The sequence below is a fragment of the Battus philenor genome, unplaced genomic scaffold (assembly GCF_028537555.1).
Source record: "Battus philenor isolate CCGP_79_NKW_IND1 unplaced genomic scaffold, ilBatPhil1.0.hap1 SCAF_8, whole genome shotgun sequence".
Lineage (NCBI taxonomy): Eukaryota > Metazoa > Arthropoda > Insecta > Lepidoptera > Papilionidae > Battus > Battus philenor.
In genome coordinates this window covers 8,315,732-8,330,680 of record NW_027181748.1, presented here as the reverse complement: position 1 = coordinate 8,330,680, position 14,949 = coordinate 8,315,732, and the positions used below count along the sequence as shown (strand labels likewise).

General features: G+C 31.5%; 1 protein-coding gene across 1 annotated transcript; it reads right to left on the bottom strand.

The window, feature by feature from the left end:
- Positions 1–11,803: 11,803 nt before the first annotated feature.
- Positions 11,804–14,643, bottom strand: LOC137931831 (scoloptoxin SSD558-like). The gene is made up of 5 exons (XM_068775342.1): positions 14,562–14,643; positions 13,602–13,720; positions 12,609–12,690; positions 12,343–12,529; positions 11,804–11,984 (listed from the first exon to the last, which is right to left on the bottom strand). Exons 1-5 carry the CDS (start codon positions 14,611–14,613, stop codon positions 11,882–11,884), a joined length of 543 nt encoding a protein of 180 aa, XP_068631443.1. The 5' UTR covers positions 14,614–14,643; the 3' UTR covers positions 11,804–11,881.
- Positions 14,644–14,949: the final 306 nt, after the last annotated feature.

Sequence of the window (14,949 nt, the reverse complement as noted above, 5' to 3'; positions counted from 1 at the left end):
CTCCACGTCTACCGACTCGTGGTCGGCACTCGAGAACCGTGACCAATTACTTTTGTACAAATTTTAATAACAATTACTAAGAAAATACAGATCACTGAATTCATGAATTCAATCTGCCTTGAAAGGTTTCAGAAGCACTCAAAATCGGCATCAGAATCTTGTTCCCTTTCAATTATTCACGTTGACGTTCAAAAGCCTTTCAGTGAGATTATTAGGAATGTGTTTGCGGTTTCGGATTCATAAAATATAGTACCGATAAATTTAGAGACAACATTTTAAATGATTTGTGTAAATAGCAACATCTGTTGGTAAATACACAGTACACTCGCATTACCATTAAATATTCATTATATTTTAATAATTTACTAATGGTATCATACGCAAGCTCACAGTAGTTCAACAGTGTATGGAGAGGGCTATGCTCTGGACTTACCTACGAGATTGAACCAGGAATGAGGAGATCTGTAAACTAGAGAAGGTAACCGACGTAGTCCAGCAAATTGGCAAGTTGAAGAAGCAGATGGCCGCTGGGGCCTTAAGCTTCTGTAGTAGAGACCACTGACCAGCGTGCAGCGTGCAGCGTGCAGCGTGCAGCGTGCAGCGTGCAGCGTGCAGCGTGCAGCGTGCAGCGTGCAGCGTGCAGCGTGCAGCGTGCAGCGTGCAGCGTGCAGCGTGCAGCGTGCAGCGTGCAGCGTGCAGCGTTCATCGTGCAATTCAACGTGCAACGTGGAACGTTTCGTGCACAAGGTCGATAGACGTGCTTTTTAAGGTCCCCGGAAGACGCTGGATGCAAGTTGTTTAGAACCGTCTGCAATGACGATGGCGCTGATATTTTTTGTAAACTGACGATATAAAATAATATCATAAGTATATAACGTCTATTTAAAATAAAATCCCTTTCAAAGTAACAACTTTACATATTACTGTCAAGGACTGACGAATTAACTTATAAACGAAATATTGATGAATGTTATCTTTTTAAATTCATGAATACTGGCAGTTATCATCGTTCATTGAAAAACGAAATTTTCCACATACTACTATTTGATTTTCACTATTGGAATTTTCACGTACTATTGTTAGTTGTTACTGTGTAAATTAAATTGGTGACGCATTGCGCTGCTTTTAAACATGTATTTAGCATATAATTATTTAAAAAAAATCCATTTTGATGTTGTAGTAAACTGTGTAAAAAATTTAACGCACCGGTGCAATCCCTTTTCATTATCATCGTCATCATTTGAGCCGTGAAACGTTAGTTGCTAACGTTTCACGGCCTCATTTCGAAAGGGAATAGCTGGAAGTGGCCTACATGCAGCGTTCTCCGATGACCTTAATCAAAGTGTCTGTCCAAATTGTGCGTACGGATTCTGCGCTAATCTTGCCAATCCGTTGTCTCCACATTGCACGTAAAATCTGGACAAAAACGTAATCTATAAATCCCTTGCTTGGCCCAACAGTGGAAATTTTAAAAAGTAAAACCCATATTCAGTTTACGACACCAATGTCATACATCTGTATGATTCATTCAATCATTTAAAAAAAAATGTTTGTATTACACGATAATACCACATAATATAATCTATACCATATTGATATAATAATCCTATACCACACAATAGCAATCAGTCGAGCTGAAGGTCGGCAATCTCAGGCTTCCTCGAAACGGAATGCTCAAGGCGTATCTAATCCACATCTTAGCTGATGCGTTCTCTCAGAGCGTCGCTCTTTATCGAGCAGCTGTCTAAACGACCTGAGGGTTTAGTGTCCTTGCAATTTTTCGGATTCTGTATAATAGAATTCGTGCTTAAAATGCATGGTATAAGAAAATTAAAAAATATAGCTACATTAACTTTACGTTCTTAAGTTTCTAAAGCTGTTTTAGATATCTATTACAGTAAGATTGATTAAATCCCTAATAAAAAAAAACGTTTAGCATTTGCTTGAGTTTTGCAACACATAAAAAGTAACAAATCCTCCAATCTGATTATGGCTGAATTGCCAATTGCAGGCAGGAAAATAAAAAAAAATGTTTAGCTTCAATGTTACGAACTTAGAAAGGAGAGATCAACTTAACTAGAGTACTGCACCGGCAGTATGCTGAGATTACGAGGCGTGATATGAATGTAGAGATAATCTACGCTGCGATACTATCTACGTTATATTTGACAGGAGATTCGGTAATAATAGCGTTCAATGGTAATAGAACTGTAATGAATACAGACTGAAAGAAATAAAATCTATAATATTTCTTGAGTAACATAATGTATTTAATTATTTTTTATTACGGTTGGTATTTTAGACTAATGCTTCTTTTCAGTCCGGGCCGAAAGTTATCACTTATTTTTAAGAAATTGAACCCATGATCCCTTATTGGAAATGCCAGTCTTTAATCACTTTATAATTACATGAAAACTACACATAGCTAGCTCGTAATTATTTTTATCTTACTAGACTAAAAAGCTATATGAAATTCTTGGAAATTTAAACAGATTCGAACTGTAATGTTTGTAATTATATTGAAACGTAGCGATATAATTAAAATAATTTAATTATTATGATGTACATTGCAATACCTTGTTTGAAAATTCGATATAGCTTTACAGTTAATTGTGAATAGAGTATAAACATGAATTATTTCTAAGGAAAAGCAGAGAGAATCTTAGGTATTCAAAATGGTATCGCTATACACAATATAAGTCAGCTTTGGTGTCATTTAACAAAGTGCAAAACTAAATATGCTTGCTGTAGGTTTACACAACCTTGATCATAATGCAAGCTTATTTCTAAAAGTTAATAACTGAATATAACAGAAAAAAAATATTAAACGGCTCTGTAAATAACAATGAAGCAAGACACGTACAATTTATTGCATTAGAAATTAATTATAGTCTTGACTTGATACTTTGGTTACAGAGATATTTTAGAACAAATAAAAATTAACCGGTTCTAGCTATTTTACAGAATATACCATCTTTAAAATTGAATAAATTCAAGGATTTATTCTACATAAAATTTATAATAGCACTGTTCTTTCGCTACAAACTATCTCACGAACTTTAATACAATCTGTCTGACTTTTCGAAAGTTTTAGCTTCTCGTTAGTTTCGCGCAGCATAATTTTTATAAATGTTAACACAATGTTATTAATTTAAACAGGTCGGTCTTCTGAAAGACTTTAAATTTGTTAATGCTACAATCTTAAATGTTATATTCAACATTTATCGGAAAACTTATAATATATATATCAGAATGTCATTTATAAAACAAATTATGGGATGGAGATAAAAACTTTTTGTATTTAAATAAATAATATCGACTGTAGTTAATAATTTGACAATATTTTATTCGCATGATCACGTTTTTACGAGAAAGTTTCGACTGCAATTTGTCCTCCCACAGTTACTTGCGAAAGTTTGTTGTAGGTCCAACTTGTGGTCGTCAACTTTAGCAATTTGAACCAGCTACATAGATGTCTAAAGTTTTTGTTCTGTTTCTAAGCCCTAAATTTGAGTTTAATCTATGATAAAACATAGATATACAAAATATTACCAATTAGAAAAACACTTCTTTGTATTCAATTCCTAATTTTTATTAAAAAAAATAGTTTTTAATTAGGGTTATGAATACGTTAATATTACGAGGCGTACGTGGTCACCATTTTTTTTCATGAAAACATATTTACAACCACGCTTTTCTTTACCAAATTACAAAGATAGTACTTAATTTAAGTTTAGATGAGTGTGATTTTGCGTAACCTTTTTCACTAACATTTAAAAAAAATTAATTAAAAAATAACTAAAGCGCACTGGAAATCGAGGTTCGTACTTTAAAAAAAAGAACCCTTTCACTTTGAAACTCCGATTTGATGTCGTGGAAAAAGTTGAAATTTAATTGGACAAATTAAAAGTCGGGTCAAATTAAAATAACCAAGACTGAAATTGATTTAACACAATACCATAATTATGCTAATAAAATATGTAGATTTCTTTAAGACTTGATTGCTGAAGAAACATTTGACATTAATTTATTATCAGTTAAAAAATTCAAAATTGGTATTGTTGTAAGACAATCTTTTTGCTTACTTTTTAGAGAACGATGTTGATGTAAAAAATTCAAAAATAGGAACTGGAGTAGTTTTAGTTTTGAAACCACTGTCTTGACAACTATTCTCTACTAACTCTACTCTTGACAATTATAATTAATTTCGTAAAGTATCCGGTAAACAAAGTGGAGTAGATCGTTATCATCATTGTGAGAGCTGATAGTCCACTGTAAGGCAAATGCCTACCTCAAACATCGCTTCGATGACTATTCCTTTGAACAATCGTCGACGCACCTTATTTGACATGTGGCTTGAAGATAGCGACCACAAAACGGAGCACGCTTTGCCAATTTGGAACCCTTTATGTTACCAATTGAGTTACAAATTCGTGCCGTAATTGAACTCATCATGCAATGGCGGACACAGGTGTTTGACAGAAGGCGCAAGCCAGAAATTGAAAGGAGGCATGATCCTCACCAGAGAAGAAAACAGACAAAGAAAGAAAGGGAAATGGTTGATTTTAAATTAATAATCAATTTTTCAACTACAAATTATTGTTTTAATATTTCTCTACAACAATACAATAAACACGCATTTTGAACTTAACACATGAACCATAAAGCACTTAATTGGTCTTAAGCAAAGCTTGATATATGTAAGCTCCGATTGTCATCGGTTCGTTATCGCAATGTCAACAAATATAAGCAGACGGTAACGCTGTTGATTAGGTTACGCAAATACAGTAACCATTGGTATTTTCGGATAACTGAAATTTGAAACGTATTCTGTTTGAGTCTCTAAGTAAATCTAATCTTTGATTTCATTAAATAAAATTAATCTGAAATGTGTTAATAGAATTGGATTTTTATTATTCAACTACAAATAGAAACAAGTAATATTGAAGTTTGAACTAAACATATAAACTAAATCTAACATGCTACCCGCAAGTAAGCCATTTGATTAAAGTCTCTTTGCATTCCCTAAATAAATATCTTTAAGAATTTCGCTGCTTAACCAACTACTAATTAATGTATAGAATGAGAGATCAAATGTTATTTCTGTCCCCAAATATGGATAAATTATTATTAGATAATACAAGAACAATAATAAAGTCACTCTAACTGTCAAGGACATTGCAAAATTCTTTTTTTTATCCATGAGCAGTGGTGACCCAGTGGTAAGGATTAAGACTTGCGATCGTAGGTCGCAGGTTACTAGAATTCAGACTATATTTTCACACTTTGTGTATTAATTAGATAAGATTGCTATAGTTCACAAACAAGTTTCTAGAGCATGAGGATGGGCAGCAGCATATTCTGCGTATTATTATACCTTAATGCGATCGCCAACCCGCCTGCCCTGCGTGATGATAATGGTATACGCTCGATAGATATCTTTGGGCCTATGCCTTGCAGTGCGTATCTTATATTTAAAACTCGCTGTACTCGCGACTTCGTCCGCGTCGAATTTATCAAAAATTATTTATTAAATAGTTTATAAAGTTAAAAAAAAACCTGCCATTATAAGTCCCGAAAAAGACAGACTAAAATAATAAAAAATAAAGTTGTTATACATACCGTGTGTGTATATATATATATATATATATATATATATATATATATATATATATATATATATATATATATATATATAAATATTAAAATATATTTATATTCCATTGCATGTTGTGAAAAGCGGTTATTTTAATATTACAAACAGACATTCCAATTTTATTTATTGTATACATAAAAAACCATGTGTCACCATGGATTTCAAAGCGCTGCACTGATTTGGTAATTATGAAAAATATCATTTACAGCACTGCTCCGGAAATTTAACGCTACCATGTCGATAAATTGTTCTAATAATTATCGCCATATTAAATTAATGATACTGATCAGAATACAAATTGAATATTAATGATAATACATTTATTACTAAACCTTTAAACATGTAAATTTTATTAATAATGTTGCATACATTCGATTATTTCATTACAATATCTGGCGTAATGATACTTTTGTTTATTTTACGGTTCCTTAAATTAAGTGATGATGACTCATTGTCAATTAATAAAACAAATCTTTACAATTTTGTTACAATATTGTAAAGATACAAACAAAGTATACTTCTGTTACATATACATACATTAGATACAATTACAATGTGGTTTATTCAAATATAAGGCAGTGCAGACTACATTTGCGCTCTACGTTTTGTAACAAGTGGTTACACTTCATTAGTCCAGTAATTTCACTAGCTATAATACTTTTTAAACTAAGGTAAAATTTAAACATATTATTATTTGACTACAGAAATAATACTGCTCTTCCTTAAACGACTTAGTACATAAGATATCATTAATACAACGATAAATAAAGTATAAAAAATAACAATTTTCGTGTATCAACATTGTTATCATAATTTTAGGCATACAACGTCCACTGTTGGATACAGGCCACCCCCATAGACTTCTAACGATATCGGTTGGAATCGACCGGCATCCAGCGTTTTTCAGCAACCCTTACGAGGTTACCTATCCACCTTGTTGGTGGATGTCCTATGCTACGCTTGCTAGTTCGTGGTCTCTACTACCGAACCTGACAACCATCTGGTGTTTGTGGCTTGTGCGGTCTGCCCACTGCCATTTCAACTTGCCACTCCGCTGGGCTATGTTAGTTACTTTCATTCGACTAAGAATCTTTCCTTTCTTGATTCAGTCTTACTAAGAAATCCCGAACATAGCGCTCTTCGTGTCTGTGTATATTATGTAAAAACTAATGATTGATATTTTTGGTATAAATCCCTACATATATTCTTTCACTCTTTTCTTTCTCCGCCTTTAGTCAACAAGTTTAGATCACATCGACTCAACCTCCATTTCGTCGGTATACCTTTCTCCTGCTTGTGTAGGAAAAATGGAATTGCCATTTAGTTCTCCTTAGGTCCACCGATTGACTTTCAAGCGTAATTTTTCGGGCTACCTGCCACTTTTAGAATATACGTGAGTACTTTCATTCGTAATAATTTAAAATTTATGTATTTTTCTTACCTTAAGATTATCATTAACTCTTAAGCATTCAATCTGTTAGGAGTCTGATTGCCGATTATTATATTATTGAAATAATTAGGTAGCAAGTATTAAACCGTAAATTTGTAAAAACAGATTTTATTATTTTACTAAATTAAAGATTTGTTACAAAATCTCACATGAAATAAATTTATAACTTTACTTTGTTTAAAAATGCAAAGTTTTATATAAAACAATATATGTATATATATATATAATATACAATATAAAACAAAATTGGATGCTTACAATTTAAAATGTATGGGCTTAAAGGTTGTTAAACATAAATAAAACCTTGATCCGTAAACTTCATGACAAAGGACAAAGCGTGAACGTACCAGAGGCATAAGTTTACCCTTGCAAATTTAATTTATGCCCGGACCCAGTGACGGTATGTTTTAAAAGATGTGGCCTACTATAATGCACTGTAAATAATAACTATCTATTCATTATTCACATGCTTTGGAGAAATTTATTGAAGTCTATTTTGTAATATTATTTGTTGAAATGAGTCAGATATTTACTATACAGACCAACACAAATTAAAAAAAGAGTTTTTTAATTATTTAAAAATTAGTACATAATCAAAAATGCAATTTGTTGAAACAATGAAATTTGTAGAAAAAAAGAGCAACGAGCGAATCTTTTTAAAAACGTTTTAAAGCGTTTGCTGCTGCAACGTTTATTTCTACCATCATACAATATTTTGAAAGGGATACATAGTTAAGAACATTAATTCTAATGTATTCACTGGGGATTTTTAATTATATCTCTGATAACAATAGAATCTAGTTAAATAAAACGATTATAACAACTCAAAAGGCCAAGTCACATACACGTCTTTCAGCTAAATTTGGTAGGTGCTGAAAGGACGTGAATATATTTATCACCCTATCCCGAAACCAAGTTTATTGTACCAGTTAAATTCATTGTTCCGTTAGTGATATGTGAATGGAACTATTATGTAGTACTTGAAATACAGAATTGTTTAAGATATAATTTAGAGCGTTTTACCTTTTCAGCTAAAATATAATTAAATTAGACTTTAAATTTTACAAACATTATATATGTATATAATCTGCAGAAATAGTCCACTCTCAGAATAAATCTCGGTTGCTGCTGTACAGATATATTTTTAGCAACACAATACTAAAAGTTACTTGCTATAAATACCTACCTACATGGTCTAACCAGGCAAGCGAAAGCAAATAATAAGAAGTCTCTTAGTTGAACCGGACGCTTATACATACTCCGAGTAATTTTTTTTGCTATTTTTACATTTACAAGGTGTTTGGTGGCAGATTTATGTTTCTAAATACGTTTATTTAAAAAAATATATCATCAAGAAGGAACATTAACCGTGCGGATTTGTCCGTCACGATGTTGCCGTAGTCGAATAAGCATCGCGTATTCGCCGACTAGGCACTTTTAGAGTAGTGATTCTAACGTAGCTCGTAGCTCGTCAACAATGTTGTTCACACTTTGGTATTTGAAGGATAGGTGATGATCCGATATCATTTAATACATATGTATGTATAACACTCCACGGTCAAGGTCCAATCGATCTTCAAGGACTCCCGAAAACGTTGAGCTGGTTTAAAAACAGTTAGCGTAAAAATCCAAAACCTACAATATGGACAAGAGCTGCCTCACTGGTGCTTTCAAGAACTATTATGTATCACCATCCTTTTAAAATTATGAAAAATAAAAAATATGTCCTTACAAAATCGTAAAAAGGCACACGTTTTGTTGGAGAACATAAGTCCTTTATTAATCTGTTATTATTAAACCATAATCCATTTCTACTTATATCAACTAATGGCTGTAATCAACGTAGTTACATTATAAATAAAAATGCTAACACATTTACATAGATTATTGCAACAATATTTTTTTCATAAAAAGTATGTCTAGAACCCGTCCTAAAGAGTTCTACTGTTTAGATTATTAATTATTATACATTATTTAGGAAGCCGGATACCTTTAGCATAATAGTTTTATACAAGCGGTGCCATATATTTTCCTAAATAAATAGATAGCTCACCCTAGAACACTACTTGTGAAGTTACTAACGTTAAAAGAATTACCATTTTTAATGCCACTGTTAAGACCTTGGACAAGACGTACGACATCATTTAGAATTTAAAATACCAGACTTTATAATGTACTAATAATTGTGGTACATCTTTTAAACGTAAACTCAAAAGAAAACGGAATAAATTACAACCATTCGCTAGAAAATTTTAATTAACAACTATTCTTGCCTACGTTTTTTATTTACCTGTACCATTAGAAAATACCAATAAACGTTAATAGAGGAATATTAGGCAAAAATTAATATCAATATACTTTCATTTCTCTTAGATCAATATTGTTAATGAGAAAAACGGTCTCTTTTTTATTTTAATAAACATTTATCTAGATTAAGCTTAAAAAATTATGGTTATTATATCCAAAATATATTCCTTCATTTAAGCCGACAGAGTGCTCACAAAACTTTGTAATTTCGTTAAATAATTTTAAGAAATGTTACAGTAATAGAAAAACTATTAAAATTAAAAGAAAACACATAATTGACTTAAAACAAATAGTTTTAACAAGCTTTACTATAACAATTACAATATCTTATTTCTTCGAGTACTTCACAAAGTTGATGCATAAAAATCGACTTATATAATACAACAATGTTGTAAATTTCTTCTATATAATAAGAAATATATTCTTTAACCAAATGAAATTTCTGCGCGCATAGTGACTCTTCGACTTTACATTGTATATTCAAATTAATAAAATATCCGATCCGAAGGAAGGACGACAGGCGCTCTGACACGCTCTGATTATTCGAAAGGGTTGGGGTGATAAGGCTAAACGGAATTGATTTACATTCCGTTTGTGTTAGTGTTTGCATTTTGACATTTCTTGTTTATTCCATTTGATGTATTTTGAAAGCTATAAGTTAACCAATAAAACTTTACTTGATATTCTTATTCACAGTTAATAACACTCGTTTTGTAATTAATTAACAATATGACTTTAATCGGAAAAACTGGAGCTTAATATTGATATTTAATTAAAATGCAGGAAAATAATTTCCTGAATTTTTAACAATGTAAAAATTTCCGATGCAACGTAAAATATTGCAGCAGGTTTTCGAAAGCTATTATGTACAATGGCGACACAGGTTCACTAACTCACGAGCAATTTCTTTCGACTTAAATTGCCTTTCGGGAGAAAGTTTTGTTATTTTTGCTGTGCCCAACCGATGTAGTGAACGTTCATACACAATGCACTTTTCATAAAAGTGACAAAATTTTTTTAAAATGTAAACCTATTGATCACATTACAATAAAGTTCAAGAGGACGATGGCATAAATTATCATTGATTTAAATTTTACGTAAGTGTATCGATGTTGTATCGTTTTAAATTTTAGTTTGTATTTTTACGATCTGTCTTTATAGACTGTTATTATCAATAACGTTTTTACAAACACAATGTAATCTCAAATCTATTTACAAATGTTAATATGATCTTATAAAAATAAAGTAAAAATTACTTTCGTTTCATTAAAACTAAAATTTAAAATGTGGAAACGTAGGTTAAAATAGCCTTAAATTCCAGGATATGCCATTAGCTAATTTATTATTAACCGATGTCATTTTAAGACATCTTACGAGTAGGGAAATCAAGGAGAGAAATTTTAGTGTTTTAATATATTAATATGAAAATAAATAATTTTAAAATCATGATAACATAATTCAGGTAAAATAATCACTTTGAAAAGAATTTTCACTTTTAATTCCTCGGGGTAAACTGAATTTCAATTCGCGCTTAATGCTGTTCGGTTTCGCTTAAAGTAATAAACGCACATCTTTACGAAACGTTGATGCTGAGTGCACTAATTTAATCATTAATTAAATTATTAAGACGGGTTTCCGAAGGGAAAATATCTTTGAAAATAGATTACGTTCATTTTGTCTATTATTTAATAGTTATCACTACAAAGCAAAAGTATTGTTTCGAATTACTTATTTCAATAACTTATATTAGCAAGTTGAACTGGCAGTAGGTAGGTCACCTAGCGCACAGAACAGATGGCTACTGAGGCCTTAAAGTTCTGGAGTTTAGATAGATGGCCACTTACTATTGGTCTTAACGAAAATCTTTTGAGGAGGCCAATGTTCAGCAATGGACGCCATGCGGCTGAAATGATAAAAGTGACTATTTTCATTCTAATTAAAATAATAGTTTTATCAAAGTCACCAACTTATAGTCGGCACGTATACCAATTTTCAACATGGGCATCACACACAAACAAGGCGTATTAGATTACACGCTCACCTCGTCTCACGATTTAATCGATAAAACGAATCTTAGAAATTGGGTGAAATGATCCAAACATTTACAAATGGAAAGTTTATAACTTACCAAAATCATTATAATACCAATTATATTTGTTGACAGTTAAAATTATTGTAATCACTTAAATAAAAAGGAAACTTAAATTTATACCAAATTAAAAAAAACACCGATTGCAGTAAGTAGTTCTTTTAACGACAAAATTACAAAGTATTATTTAATATTCCAATAATAAGATATATATATATATACATATCTTGATATATGATTGTCCACAACTTATATAGTAAATAAGTAATGACAAGGGACATCACCAGTTAATAAATTTAGATTTAAAAATGTGATAAATAAAATAAACAAAGTTGTACGAATACACGTAGCTGCAGATAATAATGATAAATTCTTTTTCTTAACAGTTTGATCCATACGGCTTATCGCAATATCCGTCATTACATTGAAGATATTTTGTCGGTCCTTTGGCTGTATAAGGTTTTTGTTCCAAATAATTACCACTGAAATAAAATCAAAAAAAAAATATAATAAACGATAAGTAATAATATTAAGGAATTGAAATTTGGTTAGATAATATAAACAATTTAATCACCTATAACATAAAAATCATCAACATTATTTCAGCCATAGAACGTCCACTTGTGAACAACGGTCTTCAGCCAAAAATTTCAGGTCATCGTCCTACGCTACGTGTGCGGTTTGTGGTCTCCTCCCCAGAACTTTATGAACCTAGCGACGTAGTGGCTATGTGTTCTGCGCGCTATATGCCATGTACACATTACTATATAACTTGCCAGTCGTCCAAAAAATCGTCCAAAAATTAATATTGACAGAAGGTTGAAATTAATATTTTATAACATTACCTGTGTATAATGACCGAAGGGTTTCACGGAACTCAGGAAAAAAGGTACAAAATTATAATATTTATGTTCTTGGAACCATGAATTCAAAGCTTCCTGTATATTAATTTTAGCTTCATCCCCCATATTCGAATAGTAGTTATACACGTAAATGTTCTCCCCGATTAAATTCCATCTGTTTGATCCTTGAAATTAAATTTTAGTTTATAATTTACTCAACAGAACTTATATCTCGCATATTCTGTTTATTATATAATTTGTTACCAATTGATCTATCTGGATTATGTTCAAATTGTCCTTTTTCAGCCCATTTACTTGCTTTTTCAGCAAGTTCTTCATTCCAGACCTGTCATTAGATAGCCTTAGTATAAAATCCATTAACGATTTACTTGTTGAAATATAATGAATTCGTTGAATATATCTATAAATTTTGAATTATATTATAGTTCCATTAACATAAAAGAGCGCTTAGAATTAACGCTACTTCAGACCCTTTTTTATAATATCCGAAGCTCTTTTATTTTTTCGATTATAATCGTTAAATAAAACGCTCGCTTTGTTATATTCGCATTACAAAAAGTTTAAAAAACATATATATAATTTACCAACACGAATCGGCTAAATTTCGACTTCAAAAAGTTAATAAGTCATTAATGGGTTTGGAGGCACGCATATATAATAAAGTTTCACATGTTATGTTAGACCTTCCTTTTTTTAGTTTTAAATTTAAATCTAAATAAGTCCTATTATAGCATTCAAAAGTTTTTAATTGAACGAAATGCGTGGAATTTGGTTTATTGACTCTTTTACATGATTGATGCAATGTACACATGAACAAATAGTCAAATGTCATTTAAAAGAGCAACTGTTCAGTTTCTGGTCGATTCTTCTCAACAGATAATCGTTCCGAGCCGGTGGTAGCTCACTACTTATAATGTAAAAATAATCAACGATTCAAAAGTGCGTCTAAACGCCTACTTCAATAAAGATATTTCAATTTTTTTACTTTCATACATAACATTATTATCTTTAACTATAGTGCTACCGAAACAGCTGTACCGCACCATAGGTATGCGCGCGGCGAGAGGAAAAAGACGCTCCCGACTGCGCTCATATTCTTTTTTCCTCAGCCCCCACCTTGCCACACTTTCCTAAGGCCCGGAACAACGGTCTCAGTAGCACTATAATATCATAAAAAGTTTTAAAAACTCTTTATTTAAATTTCACAAGTAAAAACACAGTTTAATTTACACATACCATAAACTGCATATCTGAAGCTGCGGGTTGACCGGGCACTAACCCATTTGCTACTTGTAATCGGCGAAAGTTGTGGCCATCCACAAACGCCCGAATTTGTTCACATGTCAGTTTAATCCCTAGTACAGTGTAATTACAGAAATATATTAAAATAAATATTAAAATAATTATGCAAAATAATTCTTTTACATTTACAAGATAACAGTCGCTAACGGTCGCTTGTCTTCTATATTTTGCATATGTGAAATATTATTAATATTAATAAATATTATTAACAGACCACATGGTAGGAAGACTACATTGCTGACGTCTGTACGGGTTTAGATGGTGGACGTTAGGAGTTCTCACCCGTGCGTGTATTCGTTTCTTCTTCGATCTCGTCTTTACATATAAGTATAAACAGAGACTATTGCAATACATGTACTATTTACAGCGTTCTAAACTAATTTAATCACTAAAAAGTATTGTTGCCCTAGTACTACGGAGCGTTTTCACGTGGACGCTACACGTCTTTATGATAACGCGTGGTGGCCTATGGCTCTAATCGGTCGATATTCAGGAATTACGCCACCACTTCCTAAGCTACGGTAGGATGCAAACATTAACGTTAGTTTTGACGAAAGGCGTCAAAGAAGACCGTGTGATATAGCCTTCAAAATCCCGTAGGATTTCCTTATGAGACCAAAAAAGGTCTAGACAAAAAATCCAGCAGAGACATGTTATTTACAGCAACTCAAAATATGTTCAGTTTCCCTATAGCTAAATACAGCTTCTGATCTAAAATTATGAAAGAAGTGATTAAATTCTAATCCTAAACCAAATCCAGACATCAAAAATATAAATATATTAGTCTACTTATTTTATATATGCTATAAATAAATGTACAAAACATATTTGAAAATTGTTTACTTTTCAATAAGTGAATAGATATATTATTTAGGATAACCTATTTTCACTTACGCTCGCAATGTACGCCGTATATTGTCAGAACCAATATTAAGATAATTTTCATGTTAACACGATATCTAACGAGCTCTGCATGTGAAATGAACCGAATAAAAATATTTCAAACATTAATGTTATATATGTAAAGTTTCATTTACAAATAACAATGTTACCATACGTATATTTAATAATGTAATACATATACATGTCACACCTGTACAATTGTTCAAATATATGGAAATGATTCTTTCAAATGAAGTGAGGTTTGTGTTTTAAATTTAAATTTTCACGCTTTTTACTTTTAAAATAACACGCTTTGTTATTCAAATTTTTAAATCGAACATTCCAAATGATTCACTCATATTCTTCTAATATTATACGTCATAAATAACTTTCATCCACT

Bases quoted from the DNA above. Each gene is read 5' to 3' on its own strand.
- LOC137931831 (XM_068775342.1), bottom strand. From the start codon at position 14,613: ATGAAAATTATCTTAATATTGGTTCTGACAATATACGGCGTACATTGC. The intron at 12,530-12,608 runs GTAACAAATTAT...TTTAATTTCAAG, and splicing joins TAATCCAGATAGATCAATTG to GATCAAACAGATGGAATTTA. The intron at 11,985-12,342 runs GTTATAAAATAT...ATTTTATTTCAG, and splicing joins GGTCATTATACACAGGTAAT to TGGTAATTATTTGGAACAAA.